At 36.4% G+C, this 20,910-nt stretch overlaps 1 protein-coding gene across 1 annotated transcript in view; it reads left to right on the forward strand.

The window, feature by feature from the left end:
• Positions 1-20,161, forward strand: part of LOC140154693 (MLX-interacting protein-like) — a 45,471-nt gene extending 25,310 nt beyond the window's left edge. The window contains 18 exon segments of the mRNA XM_072177260.1: positions 2,363-2,482; positions 3,254-3,329; positions 3,332-3,463; positions 3,984-4,082; positions 6,203-6,333; positions 6,647-7,240; positions 7,576-8,122; positions 8,380-8,480; positions 12,645-12,742; positions 13,579-13,589; positions 14,197-14,246; positions 14,556-14,615; positions 14,834-14,879; positions 14,882-14,983; positions 16,467-16,566; positions 17,487-17,610; positions 18,386-18,515; positions 19,306-20,161. Of these exon segments, the coding sequence (XP_072033361.1) occupies positions 2,363-2,482; positions 3,254-3,329; positions 3,332-3,463; positions 3,984-4,082; positions 6,203-6,333; positions 6,647-7,240; positions 7,576-8,122; positions 8,380-8,480; positions 12,645-12,742; positions 13,579-13,589; positions 14,197-14,246; positions 14,556-14,615; positions 14,834-14,879; positions 14,882-14,983; positions 16,467-16,566; positions 17,487-17,610; positions 18,386-18,515; positions 19,306-19,430 (2,646 nt within the window). The 3' untranslated portion in view covers positions 19,431-20,161.
• The last annotated feature ends 749 nt before the right edge of the window (positions 20,162-20,910 follow it).

Consider the following 20,910-nt stretch of genomic DNA (forward strand, 5'->3'; position numbering starts at 1 on the left):
TGCGTAAATGCAGGGAGCAATTTCGCTGTACCCAAGGAGAAAGTTTGAAATTAAAAAGAAACATATTTCACCAAACTGTACTTTTAAGTTTAAGAATTGGAAGTGAATTGATTTGCTGCTTGAATTTGCACCCCTGATTAATTAATGTTGGGTCACATTAGAGTATTTTGTTTTCATAAAATTTTGAAAACTTAAAGAAGTTGCTGCTTCAAAACATTGTAAGATACTGGATGTTTTTAAAATGTTTTCTTATTTTCTAATATTAAATAAGTTTCAAACTATTCAACACCGCACTCACATTTTGGTCTGAATAATTTCAGAGTAACCATACACCATTGTCAGCAGTGTGATACTGGTTAATGATGTAATATATGACCTTTATTTCTTGGCAATGTTCTTTTTTTAAACTTCTAGAAACACTGTCCAATAGGACAAAAAGGACATTGTCAAGAATTCTACATCAGTCATTCACCCATATCGCATCGCTGATGGCAGTGTACAGTACTCTGAAATTATACTGACAAAAACATGAGTGTTGTTGAATAGTCAAACTTTTTTTTGTGTCTACTACCAACTCGGTTAGGGTTTCTACATTTCAAACAATGTTTTTAAGGGCTCATATTGAAATTCCCTTACACAGGAAGGTGTGCGCCATCCTGCAGCTTTCCTGTGCTAGCCTTCTTTGTTAAAATCCTGGGCAGGGTGTATCACTGATGCATATAATCCATCCGTTTTATGACCGAGCTTTCCTGAGGCGCGCGCTTAGCGAGGGAATCCTGCCTTCTTTCTGTGTGAAAACGTGGTAGGGTATTTCAATATGAGCCCTAAATGGTTTAAGGTTGTCTGAAGGAATCGGATAGTGACGTTTGCACAGTATTTTTTGTGGGACCTGAGAGCACATCATCTTTTTTTTAATTCGCAATATAATACAAATTTAATGGCAAATTATTAAAAATTTATATTTTTGACATTGATGTCCTCAAAGTAAACTTTATGATATGTACTTAGTTTACTTACAGTGTATGTAGCGGTGAGGAAGACCCGACGCGACGGTCATTTGAAAATTACGACCTTGAAGTTTTGAAGATATACATTTTCTCCCAAGACCTAAAAAAAAACCTTTTCCGCTAAAAAGACCAAAAACAAAAACTAGACATAGTTATATTGGACCTGTTTTTTATTATTTTTTGAATTTGGTAAACTTCACCAAAAATGGTTGAAATTTGGGTAATTTTTTTTTGCAAAATGAAGCTTTTTTTTTTATGACAAATTTCTCAAAGTTGATCAAAATAAAACAAACCAAAAAATATATATTTATATAGTATTTGAACTAGATTTGTTACTACATGTACATGTACCAGTTAGTACTACATGCACCGGTATTTAATTAGTTGCCAATTAAAGTAATTAAATCTTATCTTTGAAATGTCAACCCATGCCAAGCATAGAATACTATAGATTAGAAAGGCTATATTGAAATTGATATGCTAAGCCAAGTAAATTAATATGATTTGAATCATTTTTTAAATTTTTTATTATTGCATTTATTCCACTCACAACTATGGCATTTGAAGATAGCAAGGGGGGGGGGGCTCCTCACGAGACAACCGGTATTTGGGAATGCATCCTTGTTTTGATATATACAGAAAATTCAGGCCATACAATATCTAAATGGAATCACAAATCATTTCAGATATTGATCATCAATTGAAAAAATCTTAAGCATCTGATCAATATTTATTTCTCGGGCTTGCATCATTTATTTCTGATCCTCGCATATATTAATTTGTGTTTCGCATTGTCTTACGCCCTGCTTGGGTGAAGCATATAGGTCGCTTCCTTCTTCATTATTTAAGAAAAATGAGTACATTTTGTACGAAAACTATTTTCAAATGAAATTAAGGAAATGGTACAGACATTTTTCCCAAAAAGTATTTTGCAAAAAAACAAAACGAAAAAAAAAACTTTTTTGTTTACCATGTCCACTCAATGCAGTGTTATTTTAAAATATTGATAGCACTTATAATTAATTTGTGTGAAGTAAACTCTAGCATCAGTTAATATTACATACTAATCGAACACAGGTGGTGGACTCATATGTTATTAAGCCTGTACTTGTTTCCTTTTTTAAGTGCCTGGGAAAAGACTCTTGGTCATATGTAAGTTTGGGCAGATGAATAATGAATTCACCCACCAGAGAGAGTGTAACTCCATGACATTATATAAACTAAATGGTATGATGAAATAATGATTACATTGTACACTGTTACAATTTACGTTGATAAGTTTGTATGATATACTATTATTATATTGTACTTAATGTTTGATTATCAATTTTTGTTAATTTCCTTGTCCCTTTCAGCCTGATGTGATTCAAGCTGGTCGTGGTTACACAGGTAGTATACACTGGAACCAATCCAATCCCACTAACATAGTCAACCACTACAGAAAATGGCGTGTGAAAGCAAGAAATATTATGCAGGTAAATATGGCACTTCAGAGAATATATCTTACACTTCCCATAATGCATTCCATCCCTGTAAGTCTGATTTGGTATTCAGTACACCATGGGTCAATAGTGACAAGAAATACATCAATTGCAAGATCTTGATGGACTAAAACTACCTTGTTTAATGATTTGGGTACCAAATGTATGGACTAAAATGTGGGGCCAGACTAGACCATGACTTCAGCAATGTCTGGATTGTAGAGAGTGGAATCAACCAATTATGGGACTTTATTTTGGTCAATACATACATGTAATTTGAAATTAAACTAGGAAGCAGGATACCTTTTACATGGAGTACGCACTCACCATCAGCATTTGCAAATAGGGAGGGGCTTAATACTTTTGCCAACAATGGCCAATGACCAGCCAGTCAGTGATACTGCATAATTATGCACTGGACACTTAACATACACAAATTTGATAGAATAATTGTGCTTCTTAGTTACAGAACCAGATTCTTATTGTGCCCGCCTACAGGTACACCATGGCCAAGGTACTTGGCTTTTATTGTGCAGCACCTGGGGAGTACCAATGTTAGAGCTGACCAGTGCAGTACCACTGCTGGTGGGTGATGTGCAGTACCAACTTTTATATTTGGTACTGTGAATTTACTCTGTGTGTATATGTACTAGTCGGTTACCTTGGCGACGGTGTACTCGTGCAGGCGGCTGCAATGGGATGAAGTATAGTTTGAATTGCTGTCTAATGAACAATGATTATTCATATAACACCTTTTCTTTGTAGCCACCGGCCCAGGCTTTTGCAGAGGTGGCTCAAGATGAAGAAGACCATGATCCTGAAGAGAATGCCATCGACCTGGATAGGCCGCACCTCCACACTCACCAATGTTTGTCAGGAAGTTGGCAAATGATGACATGCCCCTCAAAGATTTCTCTGACACACTCTTTATTAGCACTGGCCAGAAATTCAATGTACCACATCCAAAGAAAATCAGTAAGTAGAGACCAAGAGAAGTTCGCAGTAAAGGAAATTGGCATATTATGTATTAATATACCTTTCCATATTAAATGATGGGAATAAAACAGGTTGTTCTTTGCGATAGCCATAAATTCCTTATCAATCCAGAGGTTTACATTTCAACAAGATTTGAGTCATTTTGAAATTTCATCCCTCTATGGGAGTAGTGTTCCTTTAAAATGAGAATTTGAACACTTTCGACCCTAGCTCAAATTTTACATGCAGTAGTTTTGGACACCGCACCTTCAAATTGATCTAAAACACCTCTCAGCTCTGTCAAGTACATCTTGTGTATGGTTCAATCTTTCTAGAGCCGTTTTGGCTTGATGGGTCCCCTAGTAAAAGTAGTATCCCATAAACACTTTCCTTTGACCTTGATTCATAAATAGCTTAAAGCTGTTTTCCAAACATTTGTGCCTTTGAATTGGTCCATTTCCCCCCTGTAAATTTCTTATTCACCTTGGCATTAACTAATATACACTGTTTAATTCTACAGCACAACATGTATACAATGCTGATATCATCCAACCAGGCCTTATGCAGCTGGAACCAGACTTTGATGATGACTTCATGGATACACTGGAGTCTCTTACTGGTAAGACCCCATAATAACCACAAAGGAAAAAAAACATGGTTTGTATGGAGCACAGGATGCACACTTAGTCCCCTTGCTAGCCAGGTGTAGCTTCATTGTCCCTGCTTCAAATAGGAAATGGGATAACCGCATTGTTGGCAAACACCAACTGGTCCAGGGTTGTATGCAACCCAGTTATTAACAAACTTAACCACAGAACAAAAGTTTGGATGAGTCTCAAAACAAAATACTTAAGGAAAGGGACTGCCCTAAAATTAATCTGAATTCTGACATTTAGGAACACTCATAGATGTTTAAATAAATTGTGCAAATGACAAATGAGAAAGCAAGCAGTCTGATGAAGACTAAAAAATGTTCAACAGATTATTGTTTAGGTGAATTTAAGTAAACCTAGCCGAGCCACTCCTCTACAACCACAACATACAAAGCCAGGACCTTGTTTAACAGATTCCACAATAAAATAAACCTCTCTCCTGAGCCTGCATTTCATACCCTTTTTTGGAACAATTGTGACAAAGCCTGTGAAATATCCTGTTATTATTGTTACTTTTGTCAGTTGGCATTACCTATCATCCGAATATTTCAAGGGGTGTTGTGGAAATCATCTAAAATAGTAATTTAGTGAAATATTTACAGTCAGTGCCCAAGTAAGGTACATGCATGATGGGTCATTCACTCATAGCCATAAGTAGAGCTGGGTTACATGACCTTTTATGGAGGAGAAGTAGTGGTTTGGACATTTCTGATCTGAATCTCAACACAAATGAATCACTTCCCTTCCTAGTTTTCGTTACATAAATGTAAAAGAATAGTTTTATTATCCCATTGGCTTGAGCCAAGAATGTGCATACAATTTTGCACATTATTTATTTTTTTAAAGATGTTATATAAGGTATCCCTCTAATATGATGGTGAATATGAGTTATTGAACAGAGTCAGGGGAGATGAGGCTAAATAAGCTTAAAATGTGAAAGCACCTGGGAGAAGTTAATACACCTGGGAGGAGTTAATACACCAGGATCTCAAACAACTTCCAGGACACAGTTAATTGAAAAAGTAACATAAAATGACCTGAATCTGTTTCCTCTTGAATTTTGCCTGTCTCTAATATTATGGTCCTGTATTTTTTTGTATTTCTCATGCACCCTTTCTTCTTCTTCCTTAGATTTTCAGTCAATGATACTTGGTTATCATCATTATTTATGCGAAAAATTTCTGTCAAAATCAATCCACTGTAGCCTTAACATGGTGCTTTTTAATTTTGTATAGCTTAAGTCCCCAAAATGCAAAATCTGGATTGGATAGGTCCGTAGAACAGAGTTTCTTTTTGGTTGCCTAAAGGTGCATACTTGTTAATGAAATTGTGCCTATTTATTATTTATACTTAGGAAAAGTACCTATTAATGCACATCACACAATCACCCTCTAATAATTAACTTTACACCTGGTATAGGCAGATGCTTCATAAAAGTCCCAATGATTGATCAGCTGTTTTTCACACATGTATCCATTAGTAAAGGATGCATGACCTGCAGCAGGAACACCAGCTATTAAGTACCCAGTTTAAAAGCATGGTGATCAGTTTAGATGAAGGAAATATTTAATATGTGTTCTAAATTAGAAAGGTTTACTTGATGATTTTAAGCAGTTAGCAACATCATTTGTGTTAGACTAGTCAAAAGCTTAGTGCAAGAAGCCCATCTGCAATAGCTACAGCACATTATATAGAATGCAGAAATGGTCAAATGTCTATAGTGCAGATTTGCCTGAAGTTCTCACTAGAAAATCTAAAGATTTTGTATTTTACATCAAAACTGCGAAATAATTTTGCCTTTTTCCAGAGATGCATAATGAGCTCTGTTTGTGCTTAATTTCACATTAAATCATTGATTTGACTCACAAAATGAAGAAAACAGAAAAAAACCTGTTGGTTAACACTAAATTTATGTAATTTTGTTGTTGTTGCGAGAATGAAGGAATTAAAATTTGTAGAAGAGCATATAAACTTCGGAAAACACCATTTTTTTTTGTAGACGAGCGTAGGGCATAGAAACTTGAGAAAAAATATTTTAGTTTTATTCAACAGTTGATTTAACTTTTGATAATATTACTTCTTGCAGACATCCTGATGAAGACACCCACCAAATCAGAGCTTCTAAACTTCAATGTATCATCTGATTTTCCAACATGCTTCCTTGAAAGTGACAGCTTAGAAGAAACAATGGAGCTAGGGTCATTGGGAACAGATAAGGTAAGTAGAAAGCTGAATATATCATATCCACTGTGATTATCTTTGTTAGTTAAAGAGAACCAGATTCAAAACCAATGCATATTTTCCACCATTCATGTAGTCAGAGGTGTAGCAAGAGCCTCAGGGCCCATGGACAAGGAATAGTGTGGGCCCTTTTCAACATCTCCTTTGTCAGCCCTTTCCCATATTTGCTTTTTCTTGGGCCCATAGACTTCCTCCTCCACCTGCATGCTACGCCCCTGCATTCAGTTGTTTGTTACCTGTTTGTGAAGCCAAGTCACATACAAATGATTGTGTTTCATTCTGTTAACAGGTGCTGCAAAATGTTGTTAATCCACAAGCAACAAGTGTATTCCCTGTTTCCATTCAACCTTCTGCACCACATGTGGTCAGGAATCTTAATTTTACCACACAACCAGACACCTCACAGCAGCTACAACATCAGCAGTTGCAACAACAGCTACAACAGCAACAGCAGCAGCAACAACGACAACATCACCACAGACAACATCAGCAAAGGCAACAGCAGCAGCATCAACAGCAAGTACAACAGCAGCTGTTCCACCAGACAAGTGGTGTCTATGTGACCACAAACCCACAATCCACATTTGTAGTATCAGGCCAACAGCCAATGATGATCCAAAGTACATCATCACAGGGTTTAAGAACTGGTTTTATCCCACTGGCAGAAGTAGCTAATAGTGGCACACAAGGAACTAGTAATATTGCAATAGGTTTTCAACCAAATGGGATACAGCATCAACAACAAGCCCCCAGTCTTATGCAGGCACTGACAGGCAACTATAATCTAACATTGCCTCAGATGACCAGCACATCAGGTTTTCAAACTCTCGGAAATGTAGAAGTAGATAGCATGGTACCTATTGCAACCACAGAACCATCACATGTAAGTTGAAAAGATAATGAACATATTTCTATGTACATAGTCCCATGTACAGGGAGCCATATGTAAATCCCAGTCAGTTTGGTAAAGAGTAGGGTGTTACCCCTGACCCACAATCTGTCCCAGTGCTGTTTGGATATTCACAATCTAAGTCTTGACAGAAAGTGCACTGTAAGGTTACCTCCTGGAGGAAGTAAAACCATTCTGATATTTGTATAAACAGCAGCGCTGTGATCTTGATGAATTGGCACTATACAAAGGCATAATATGTATGTATTTCTCCCCTCCCAAAGAGTTTATTTTTATTGTTTCATTTCTTATTTGTGTCCTCTCCACAGAGTGTATCAAATACTATATCTAAAGTAGAGCCACTGAGTCCAACCCCATCAAACCGCCCATCATGTGAGGTAATGGGAGTAATCAATGAGGCTATTGATGTGTTAGCTTATCAACTACCTATGTCTCCATCAAGGATGATTCCACCGATATGCACAGCAGACTGGAATGATGCTACTTCCCAGGCACCTGGCACCATACACTGGACGATGGCACAGAGTACATCGCTAACCGATGTGGCACCTGCAATCCCTATGGCCATGAATGCCTCGCATAACCCTATGGCCATAGACTCCTCACAAGGCATTGTTACAATCAATCATAAACCTATCTTCAGCAGTGGTGAGCCATCACAAAGATTGAGGGGCCAAGGAGATGATACAATGGAATTTGAAGCCATTTCACCTTCAGCGTCTAATTCAGGGTCGACAACCCCATCAGGAGCAAGGACGCCATCAGGGGCAAGAACGCCATCAGGAGCAAGGACACCATCAGGAGCAAGGACACCTTCTGGGGCTATTACACCCCCAACCAAAACAAATAAACGAGGTTTGAATAAGGGCTAAACTAATTGCTTATCTTTTATACACATGCTAAAAATATAGTATACTAATGGCAGAATTAATATGATCCTATATTAACTTCTTAAATTTATGGAAATATTGATTGACTAAATTAGGAGTACACAATGTATCTACTAGATTCATAAATGTATCATTTGTATAATCAATTCAACTCTTGCTAATACGATTCATGTTGGTGTTTGATGAATCATGTCCATACTAATTTATGATAAATTGTTTCAGATCGTGATGGTAATTTCAGCCACTCCAATTCAACTAGTCCCCATGGCAGCTTTTCCTCCCTGTATCCAGAATCATCCCTCCATGCTGCATTAGCAAGAAAGGTAAGAGAAATACTAATAAACATGTGGCTTTAACTTACAGATTGAATGGTCCTATTTGCCTGTCTCTTCATTGGGGAGAATTGAAAAACTACTGTTGTATAACTTTGCTTAAAGAGCAATTTACAAAACTGCCTGATTTCAAAGGTCCTGAATGGCAAGAAATCATTTCTCCCGATTCTTGGAATGCCTTTCCTCAACATGTTGCTTCTTACTAGGATTTGTAGAGCCTCAAGCGGGAGCAACTTTTGATCATTAATTAGCCTTGACATAATAAAAAAAACCACCCCTCCCCCCTCCCCAAAAAAAGAACTCAAAAGAACAACAAAAGCCATAAGCTGCCTCGGTGCATGATTCACCTATGTATGTGCCTTATTTTGAGTTTGTATTTATAGGACTTGAAGTCACTGAAAGTTAAAGTTGCATGTTCTTAAAAATGTGATGAAGATAAGACAATATGAAAAAATGGGGTGGGTTATATAGACTGAGTGCGATGTCCATGTATTGAGGATGGAATTAAAACCTGTACACAAAAAAAGAGGTGGTTTTGTAAAATGATCACAGCTGATTTTTGTGTTTGTTTGCTGTGATGTAGTTTTATGTTGTAAGACTAAACTGTAAGTTGATAGCAGTTGCAAATTTCAACAGGTGTAGTAAAGAAATCCGGCCCTACCCAGAAAATCAAATTAGCTCCCTATTCCTTTGTACATGGTTCCCCTGTAAAACATACTTTTTAAACATGTTCTTGTTTATAATAAACTGGTAAACGGGGATGAATCAATTCAGTAAAACAAAAAACATATCATAATGCAAAATCTGGGTGTGCTCTTCCATTGAAATTCTTTTCTTTCTTTTTTTCGATATTCATATACATGTATTGTAGGAAAATATGACCTGAGACTTAAAAAAATGTACAGAATCAAGGCAATTTTTCTGCTATTAGACTGCTTAACCAACCATGCTAGAGTAAGCATGCACTGTGTTATGGTTTAATAGGCTGACAGTCTGACAAGGCAGATGGTGTGAAAAACCTGGTAACCTGGTTTCCTCACTTGGTGTAGTGGGGCCATTTCATACATACTTAAATCAATCTAATGTTTGAAAAGATGTTCATTAATCTTTTTTACAAATTGAAATATATCACTTATTCTGCAGCTGTGATCTTAAGTATTAGAAGAAATTAAGCCCACAAAAAATACTCAGAGGCCTTACTTTTTTGACATAAGGACCCCCCATTGTCCTTGAAGCATTTGGCTTCTTTACATCTTGGCATCTGAATGACAGAAGTTATTTATTAGTCTCATGTATTTCAAAAGTTGAAATTGCACTGCTATACAACATTTTATGAGGGTGCTTGTGGCTTAGGTTTAAAGAGAATATCATTTTCTTGTATGTGATCATTCCAAATGAAGAGCCATACACCTTGTACCATTGTAAACTTATTTTGCATGATGGTTTTCTGAATTCTTGATCTTCAGTTGCATATGGTCCAGTGTATTGCAAGTGACATAATCAACAATTACCTATGTAAAAGAAGCCACACGTAAAGGAAAGAAGTGAATGAAGTGAAGAAAAGAAAACCATCAGGCTAAATAGGTTAAATTATTTTAATAAGAATCTGTGTAAATAAACCAGAGAAATTGAAAAGGGAGAGCAAAGGTGTTCAAGGTCTAAAAACACTTACATTAATTGTTGCTTTGCTAATATTGCAAATTCGAAAGCAAATTGCACAATACTGGCATTATTCTCCCTTATCATTTCTTTGTAGTAAGCCTATAACAAGCACATGCCATATAGCAGTAAATTATTGATCCACAATGCATGAAAGTGATTGATTTTTCAAAGGGTAACCATGGTTACAGAGTATTGGGATTGGATGAATTTGATTCCACTTTAGTATACATTTTGTTTGTACCAATTCTGCATTTCATTTGAATCGGATTAATACAGATTGGTAGCTGATTACAATAGATGAAATAATGTGAAATGTGGACCTATGATGGAAAGGGGAAAGCCAGAAGTCAAAATTGTGTGACATATCAAAATTGTTGGGGAAACAACCCTCAATCACCAAAATTAAACATATTTTCACACTAATGCAAAATAAATTATTTGACCTTGGATATGTTAGCAAGAAATTTGTGGAAACTTTCTGTTACGTGGTATGTGCTTTATGTTTGTGGGGTGTGTTTGTGTGTCATATTACACTTGTTTCAGCAAGCCTTCCTGAGGATCTTAATCGCGACCACTAGTGCTGTTGTCAAGATGAATTTTTTTCAATTTAATTATTCGGACATGTCGACATGAATTTGGGATTGGAGCGGGGAGACATTAAAATTGGTTCAAACTACTCACAAATTGAAAGAAATCACTTGTAATTTGGTTGAATATCCAGTGTATATTAGCATCTGATACTATCCCCATTTGTTCAGGCAATCATTAGCAGCAAAATAAGTACCAATACTATGTGGCACTGCAGACTGAGAGTGTTTGGGTGCTTCCTAGCTAAACTGACTTTGTCTCTATATTTATTGACATCTTTGAATTTATGTTGACATGTCGGGATATTAATGTTGTCAACATAATGCATGTTGACAACCGCACTAGCGACCACACCACTTGAAATTTATACCCCTTATAATATGGCACGTTACACTTTCAAACATTGTTCTACAACCATGTCATAAAATTTTTAAGTAAAATTATAGCTTTAGTTCTCAAAAATTGGAAACATTGGTTCTAAATATTAATGTCTCTGTAATTATAAGTCTGCACTTAAGTGCTTTTTATTTTCTGTTTATAGATTTCTTTTGATATTTTAGTTCAAATTTCTTTATTTTTATTTGTTTTGTAAACCAATGACACAACTAGTAGATTATTTGTATTTTTGCATGGTAAATACACGGTGAGTAGATTATGCATGCCAACAAAAGCAAAATCAAATTATTCCCTCTCATATTTGTAAACTAATTTAAACTGTTTAGAAGTCCATCTCGCCAGTCCCAACCCAGGAGGGTTTGCTCTCAGTTCTGTTACTATAAATCTGGAGAGTTGATTTCATATAGCTGACATGTGAATTAATATCCACTCATTTTGGTTGCTTTTATTATTTACACAGATTTAAAATTTAACAAAAATGTCTGTTCTTGTTGAATAGAAAGATCAATTTTGAAACAAACTTATTTGATATGCTATGGAATTGATCCTGTGTGATGCCACAGAATTAACATAAAAAGGGGATATTGAAATGGGAGGCTGCAAATTAAATAAGCCTTGGCAATACTTGACCATTTTGGGCAATCTTGCCTTATATCTTGTTATCTCATAGAGTAAAGCTAGGGTAGGAGGTTAACTTCTCGGGTAGTGAAACATAAGGTTGATAGGCCGTTGTTCAATTTTGAGCCTACTCCAATATACATTAGGCAGAGGAAAAATGGTTGAATCACCAAAACCTCAATGTAATCAGATTATTGTGAGAAAATTGCATGAAAGCAAGAAGTCAACTCTCCATTTTCTTTCTTATTTCTTTTTACTTCGTAAGTATAGAATTAATGCTAAATACAGTAATGCAATGCATAGTTTACTATTTCCCATGAAGTGGTGATTCCTGATGGCTAATTATATATTCACCTGCAGTGTTCAGGTGATTCCAAATTAAGCTCAATTTGCACAATCAGAAATCTGGTCGGTCAGTGACATGCCTTAAATTTGACCATGGATTATCATAGTATTTGCATTGCATTGTGTATTTCATGACAAGTGATAAGGATATTCCATTGCATTATCATTGAAATTCCACGCAGCTAAGATAGCATTATCATCACATCAAAACGCGCGAGATAAGCCAGTAATTGAAGCCAGTGGAATATCCTTGAACTTCTTACTTAAGCTTATTTCACAGTCCATTTTGGTAATGATGAGTAATTGGTTTAGATCAATGAGATAAACCATGGTGCAACTTGTAATGATCTGGCCTGCCTGTTGGTAGTATTCATGGTTGGCATTTGGACTGGGAAACAAGTGTAATTCTAATGACACCTAGTCATAGATTGCTACATTACAGCATTTCAGAAGATACCGTGAGGTAAGTGTAACTTAGTAAACACCCCGCATTTCCTGATAATCTAACCGCCACATATTCGTTCCCCCCACAATGTGTTTCCATAGTCTGATGTTAAGGAACTTGGCATGCTTAGTCCCTCATCCACGGCAGACCGGGAGGCGCTTTTGTGTCATCGGCGAGCTATCCGTCGACCGCTCGTCTAGTGAGTAACTCAGAGGGGTCGTTCATTTTGCCCTCGCCTCAGCCTAAATAAATCTAACCACTCGACTACATGTATATTGTTGTACCTGCTTTAGCGGCAAGTATATCTGCTTGGCGTGGTGTCGGGCGCCGTGGTTTTCACTTGTTCCATTTGTTGTAGAAAATAACCTCAAATGAGTGCTTTTCTCACCAATATTTTGGGGGTTGATTATTGTGTGCACAGGGAAATCTATTTGTGTGTGTAATAATTATGTAATTGATGCTTGGACTTTAATCTCTGTTGTAACTCAATTTCAATATATTTTTCTTTTTTAACATTACTTAATTTCAAAAATGCCCCAACAATATTTGCCCTTTTCATGCCAGTCAAATGAATTTAAGGTTGAAAACTGTTGAAAGGTTTGCACTAGTGAGTCCTTTGTGAAGAATCGGCTCAGAGATTCATTTTCAATGTCACATTACAGATGTTAGCCAATCCATTGAAAACATTTTAAATTTGAACCAGATGATCTTAACAATAGTCATATGCTTTTTGGCATAAATGTAGCCAAATCACAATGTTATCTTTTTTTCTTTTTCTCTCTCTTTTTTCCTATCCTCCCTTTCATATGAAAATTTTGAATGTTTACAATTCTATCTTTCCCTGTGACCATTTTTCAGATTATTTCTTAATATCAGTTTTTGCCTGATTACAATTGTTTTCATGATGATTTTAAAGCAGTAAAGAGAACCTTTTTTATTTTGTTATTTGTTAGGCCATTGGCATGCATTGATTGTGAGGAGAAGAAAGAAATATATCTCATTTGTTGTCAATAAATGCTTGAACATTATTTGCAGCCTTACGATGCGTATTCAACCTAATTAGCACCCTAATTCAACCTAATTGTACCCCTCAATGGAATTTGAGTGGGCGCCCCCATCTGAACACAACTGTACAGCTTAGTTCCATCAAACATCAAAATTGTATTTCCATCTAAACTATACAGGGATAGGAATATGATGATTTAAAATTCAGATACACTGTATTTGGAATATTTATGCACATAATTAATTCCCATTTTAAGATTTTATTTTAATATGCACCACTCCCATGACTGACATAAGCACCCGGGTGCTAATTTGGTTGAATACAATACTACAAACAACAGATTAAAATCCATTTCTAAATTCTAAGCAATTTTGTTGGAAAAACATCTTGAATTGTCTCATGACTTATCTTAGCAAATTTTTCATTCAAATTTCAAGCATAGATCTTTAAAAAAAAATGCTGAAAAATAACTTGAAAACAAATGAGGAATGTTGTGATGCTAGTGTGATTGCTTGCAGTCCAAACATATTATATCAATCCTAACTTATTTGTTTTGCTTATTTCTTCCCATTATTTATTCTATTATTTCTCTCCTGTGAATCAATGGTATTCATTGTCAACCGCATCATCATCATCATGACTACCAGGTGCAGCTTCTTCACCTGGAACTCCTCACAATGAATTGAATGAATTTGAGGTTAGTAATGTTACAAAAACAATGGTTAGAAACTTTGCCTCAAGGGTCAATTTATTTAGCCACCTATTTTAATAGTGTGATTTTGTTTAATATGTACAATGACCATTTGAAGTTTAAAACAATGTGTATGTATATATAGAGGTCATTTCCCCCTTTCTTGTGAGTACAAATCCAATTTGAAAATGTAATATTCCTGTGAAAAGAAACAAACATAGTATAGTAGTGGTAACATTTTCTCAAAATAATTTTGTTCTTTTCTCAAAATAATTTTGTTCTCATTGATGTTTTTTTCCCTCTCCACACCAATAGTTCCCAAATCAGAAAGCCAAACGACAGAAGACCCCTGACAATACAGATAGAGATAATAAGGTACATTTTGTCTTCTTTGTCTCTTGTTGGCTGTCTGTCTTTGTCTCTCCTATGTCTGACTCTATTGTTCACTCTCTGCCTTTATTTCTAAATCACTTTCTGTATCTCTTTTCACACATTGGAAGATGTCATATATATGACATGATAAATTTTGCCTTTAATCATATAATTTCAAACCATGAAACTGCTTACACATCTTTGGAAATCTCATCTTTCAGGAAACAAGACGGAGGTTAAAGCATCTTAAATCTGAGCACAAACGCCGCTCAATATCCAAACAGGATTAGATGAAATCCAGGTTCTCATTCCAGGCTTAAGCAATACCCCAGAAGGCACAAAGATTAGCACTGCTACACTCTTGGTGAAAGGTATGGAGCCAATCATAGATATACTAACATGGGGAATATGTAATATTGATTAGTTTGTTAATGGATGATAGAAGTTAGAAATGAGCAAAAATTGACATGTGAAGGTTTGAAATTGTTTGATGCAACATTAATTAATTTGGAATTATATTCCTGCTATGAAATAAAGAGGAGAAGCATTGAATATTCCATATTTAATTAATGGTTAACAACAGAAATATTATTAAAAGTTGAAGCACAATTTTTAAAGTTATAACACCCCAAAAGCATAGTAATAAATATTGTCATTATATTTGGTGTACTAAGTAAATGACTACTGATTTCTTTGTATAGAATAAAAGAGAAAAATTGAAAACGTAATTTATAAAACATCGTCAACTGTAATTTTAATGTAACTTTAGATGGAAGGTGCTGTGGCCTGATTACCACAGATACATTAGCATAATACTGTATTAGTATAATTTATCCAGGTTTTCTAGGTTTAAAAAAATGTATAAGTAATTTTATGTGAAATCTTTACTAACTGCATGGGGGCTGCACATTGCACAAGCATAATGTGAAAAGAAAGAAGTTCAACTATGTGTTGCAACAAATAAGAAGAAAGTGTGATGTTATGTAACTTGTTTGCAGTAAGATATATCCAATTACTGATATGTAATCTTAGCTATTTATAGAGGCTATTTACTCTTATGTAAAAAGGTTATATAAGTATGGTGAAACCTGTGTGCCAGTTGCCATTCTTGTGTGAATCAACTGTGACTCTTATATTGACGTTTGCAGAGTATATAACCAGGGGCCTGGTCAGGGTTGCCAAACTCATGATTTGGTAGTCTTATTGGGCCACTTTTGAAGATTTTCCCCATGACTTTTGACAATTTCCTGTCCCATAGAAACAAATTGAAAAAACAAATGGGCACTTTTCAACTTTGGCTCTTGCCACTTATGCTAGTTTCCTTTCCCATAGAAACCAATGGGTCAGAAAATAATTGGGTGCTTTTTTGATTATTTGATCTACGATTCAGGCTAAAACATTTTAGCAACCTAGGAGCTGGTAGGGACATTTTGACCCATGGGTGAAATTGGGATTAAAAAAATGAAAGCTGTGGTGCAATTTCATCTGATGCAGAGCAATTTGAAATGAAGTCTCAGAACAATCAAAATAAATTTACTATTTTGTAGACTCTCGGGTCTTAATATAAAGCCTATAGAATTTAACAAACACAGTAACGATGAATTTCAGTGTTGTGTTTCTTTTGATTAGTATCTTTACTCTCTTGTGTATTTGTTATGGCGTACACAAAAAATAACTTGTTATTTTCTGAGGGGGCTCAAACTCAAAATCCTCCGATGCAGAGCCTGTATCGCTGCTCCACCATGCCCAAAAGAAGTAATGTAAAATGTTACAATGCCCCCAAAAAGTAACGTAACTTGTAGATTTGATTTTGTTCTTTGAAATAACTTTCTTTTTCTGTCTCTATTTTTGTAGCTCATGAACACATCATCTGCTTAAAAGATGATTTGAGTGGCATGAAAAGAAAGAAGGAGGAACTGCAAAATGAAATAGAAACACTTAACGATGAGATTGAGTAAGTTATTGGTAAAAAGCACTTTGGCAACTTATTATTGTTGTTAATATACCAGAAGACTAAAGAACTATTCCTTCCAGCAAATTCCTGTCTTAAAGTTGTCTCATTGACATCCACATGAATAATTGATGAGAACAAGAAGTAATGATAGAGACAATATCACAGGCCTTGCCGTTTGAGGCGAGAGAGAGCGAGACCTCGCCCAAACTCGATTTCTAGTGAGCGATTTTCCAGTCACCATAGACACTAAATATCACTCGCTGCGAATCTCCCAAAATCAGGCATTTAATCGATTCTGTAGAAAGTGAAAATTTGACCACTCTCCTAGAATCATGCTAGCGAGTGATTAACCACTCGCCTTTAAAATCTAGACGGCAAGACCTGATATCAGGTTTATGCCTGATCTGTTATTAATGCTGTACGCCTAATACAACTTGTATCATCAAAGTGATTGCTTCAGGTGCATGGGTCAATTTCAAGAAAACTGCATTTTTGGGCTTTAGAAGTCCTTGAAAAGACTTTGATTTGGGAAGGGATGTAGTTGGTTGAAACAAGAGAAAGATTGTGTTGGGACCTGCAGGGACTGTCTTTTTAAATTTGCAGGAGAGCATTAAATAGCTCTTCTGGTTCCTTCCAGGAGAGCTGTTTAGAGCATTTACAATAGAATGTAAGGAGAGAATGGTCAACTAAGGAGAGCTAAAAATCACTCTCCTATATCATATTTAAGGAGAGCAGTGGAGAGCTATTGCTCTTGCTCTCGTCTAAAGGCAGTCCCTGGACCTGTAAATTGTCTTAAATCTTCATGCATCAGTACCATTGAATCCCTTGATATTTGCATGGCTTATAAAGGGTTGTGTATTGAGACCATTGCATTCCTTACATTGTTCTTGCTATAACTACTTTTGATTTGATTTCAACAGGAAATGTCAAGATGAATTACCAGATAGTGGTGCTCCAGTGAATGCAAGAAATGACAGACAGCTGCAAGCCATGTTAAATACATATATTACAGAGAGATCTGGTGCAAACTGGAAATTCTGGATTGTATCCTTTGTCACAGCGTATACCAACATTACAGACCATCTACTTTTCTTGTATTTAACATTGGACTGTTACAATTAAAATCCATACACCCTCTATGGAAGACATGACCTTAATCTCCCACACAGGGAGTGTGAATTTCAAATGTGGTTACCTGGATGGGTGACTCCATTTGAAATCTACAACCCCTGTGCAGGATATTAAGGTCATGTTTTCAATAGTGGGTGTATGGGTTTCAACTGGAATAGCACATTATTTGCATACAAAAATGCACAGACACACTCATGTGATTGTATAAAATCCAAGGGTCCACAGCTGCAGGTGAAATGAATACAAGGGTGTATTGTCCAAAAGCTTGTTTTTACATGTGCAACTGCAGTCCTACCTGCAGTGGCGGCACCCATTGTTTTTTTGGGGGGCATTGAGGGGGCAAAATGAATTTGGGGGGGGCAAAATCAACAAATTTTGCGCAAAATTGCAGCAAAAAGTGGAAATTTTCGTAATTTTGGGTTTTACTGGGGGAAACAGGGGGGCAAGAGTTTTGACTGGGGGCATTTGCCCCCCCCCTTGGCGCAGCCACTGCCTACCTGCAACTGCAGTCCTTCCCTGTTCCGATCTCATATGCACCGGATTAGAAATGCTTATGTCCCATGTTGTGTGGCATTCAAAAATACTTGTGTAAAAAAATTGTGTCCAACACTTCTACAAAAATTTGACAGAAAATGTCCACAGAAATACAGTATACTTGTGTTTTTTTCCTGAACCTCAGTTATCACAGTTCAGCCTGATTGTTCGACCATTATTTGATTCATACCTCAATGCGGTTTGTGACAATCCGTCCACTGGATTTGACACGGCAGTCACAGAATGGATAGAAGAACACTGTAGACTTAGGGCACTCCGGACATGTAAGTTTGTAATTAATAATCATAGTATTTTAAACAGTCTTCACTATGCTTGCCAACTGTACACGGAGTGTTACTGCAGTTCATGCTAGTCTATGTTTCCGTATTAGGAATGTTTTGGAATCCCAATTGGCTTATTGAACCAATAGACATTTTTAGATGGACTTTTATGAAAAACGCCAAACATGTACGATTTGAATGTGTATTTGACAACACAGTGAACACCGTGTACTTCAAAACACAGCATCACATAACTTCAATGTGAAACAAGATTGGTGTGAACAACCATACCATCCCATGCGTTCATCAAACATGCTGTCGCCAGTGTGTGATTGGTTGTGGTGTTTTCATTACATCTTTCTGAACTAACTTCTGATCAGCTGAAAAGGTGTATTGGGTTATTGGATCGTTTGGGTCCAAATTTGCTTATTGAACCTGCCCACACTCATACCAGTAGGTCGGTAATCTTGATCTGCTGATGAAGCATCAAAACAGCATTCTGTGCACTATGATTCATAGTCTTCATGAGCATGAGCACAGAATGCTGTTTCATAATGAAGTCATGTTTATGTTAGCTCGCTGGTAGATACTGTAGTAAGGCCTCATTCATACTGATTTGATGATGCTTGCACATGTTATTGCTCTGAAGATGTAAGATAGATGACACTCAATATTGATTTTCATAAGCTCATCCTCAGATATTGACTTCTGTAAGGAAAGATTAAATCATTGTAGATACTGTATTGAAATTGGGTAAACCTTGACCTTTTCCTTGTTCTTTTGTGTGTTTCAGTGGTGCTGTCGGCTTTACGTAAAGTAAGCAAGCGTACATCAGTACTCACAGATCCTACAAAGCTTCCTGACCAAGTCAACGACATAGTGAAACAAGAAAGCACAGCGAGAAACGAGAATACGTGACAACAGTAGAGCGGCGTCATGTGGCCATATGTCTCCGCCTTCCCTAGAGTATTATTATGACTGACTGTAAATAGATATATTTTTGTTCATATTTTGTGGGCATATTGAATGGTGTGCTCTGATAGCCATTTGAACAATGAGAGGGTATGAATGTGAATAGTTAGGTCCGTATGCACAAAACAAGATGGACATGTTCTAACAATGGAGGTGAAACTTACGGAGGGATCCTTCCACTATTTTCTTTTCGTACTTTCTTTCTATAAAAGTCCAAAAGTTAAACTGCATCCATCTAATATTAAGCTACATGTATTTGTCATTAACAGGATCTACAATAATATAGAATAAATTGTAAATACTAAAAAGTTGTTTCTCCATAGGTTGAATCTCCATACAATGTAGTTAGACTAGGTCTAAAATTACGAAGTTGTTTTGTGCATACGAACCCTATAGTTCAGTAAACACAATGAAGTTTATATGCTTCTCCAGTGCTATATGTATTCAATTTAACTAAGGCAGTAAGACAAGATACTGACATCGATTTGTAAACAACCCTGTTTAAGCTATATTTTCTTTAAGTAGCAAATGAATGCTAAAGAATTTGGGGCAAGGTGCACAAGAATTATTTCTAATGCCACATGGATCCGAATTCATTTGTCCATTGAGATCTACACAGCTGTGCCCCACAGCAGAGCAGGGCTGTCAACTTTTTGGAATTGCTTGGCGTGAGACAGAGACGTACTGGGATTTGCCGACTACAATGTTCATTTTGTAGCACGATTATTTGAGCCACGGCGCCGAGAATGTGAAAAGCGGGGGGTAGGAGCAACGAGCAACAAATTATTCATGACGATGCGTGAGATTTTACTCATTTTCCAGCTTTTTGCGTGAGCTTTACTACCTTGGCATGAGATTATACTACCTTGGCGTGAGACCGTGAGAAAGTGACCCAATGCGTGAGAGTTGACAGCCCTGCAGCAGAGGCCCATGGGTAGTGCACCAGGGCTGGATACTTGGCTGTTAATATGTTTTGATTCCAAGTATAATGCCAGTATGTAACAAATAGGTGACATAAACAGGATTTAACTTAACTGGGATGGAGGGGAGGACACTCAAATAAGATATCTGAATATTTGCATTGCATGACTGAATCTTTTCAGGACACCTGTGACAAGTTGAACCCTAGTAGCAATATCTTGTGAACAATATCTGATGCAAAATTTTGACTCAAAACATGGGTTTGAAAAAAGCGTCCATTTTGGATTTGTTTAAAAATATTAGCAAATTAAACTTAATCAGGAAAACTAACCTTCTTCCAAATCAGTGATTTTAACCTTTTTAAACAAGCAATATGTGTTATGTGTCCAGTGCAAAAAAAGACACTTTCCACTCTATGTTCATGCATGTGTAGTATCTATTTCTGGAGTGACCCCCCCCCCTCCTCAGACCCACATCATCCAGCATTGACTTTTTAAATACAAAT

This window comes from Amphiura filiformis, chromosome 6, assembly GCF_039555335.1.
Source record: "Amphiura filiformis chromosome 6, Afil_fr2py, whole genome shotgun sequence".
Taxonomy (NCBI): domain Eukaryota; kingdom Metazoa; phylum Echinodermata; class Ophiuroidea; order Amphilepidida; family Amphiuridae; genus Amphiura; species Amphiura filiformis.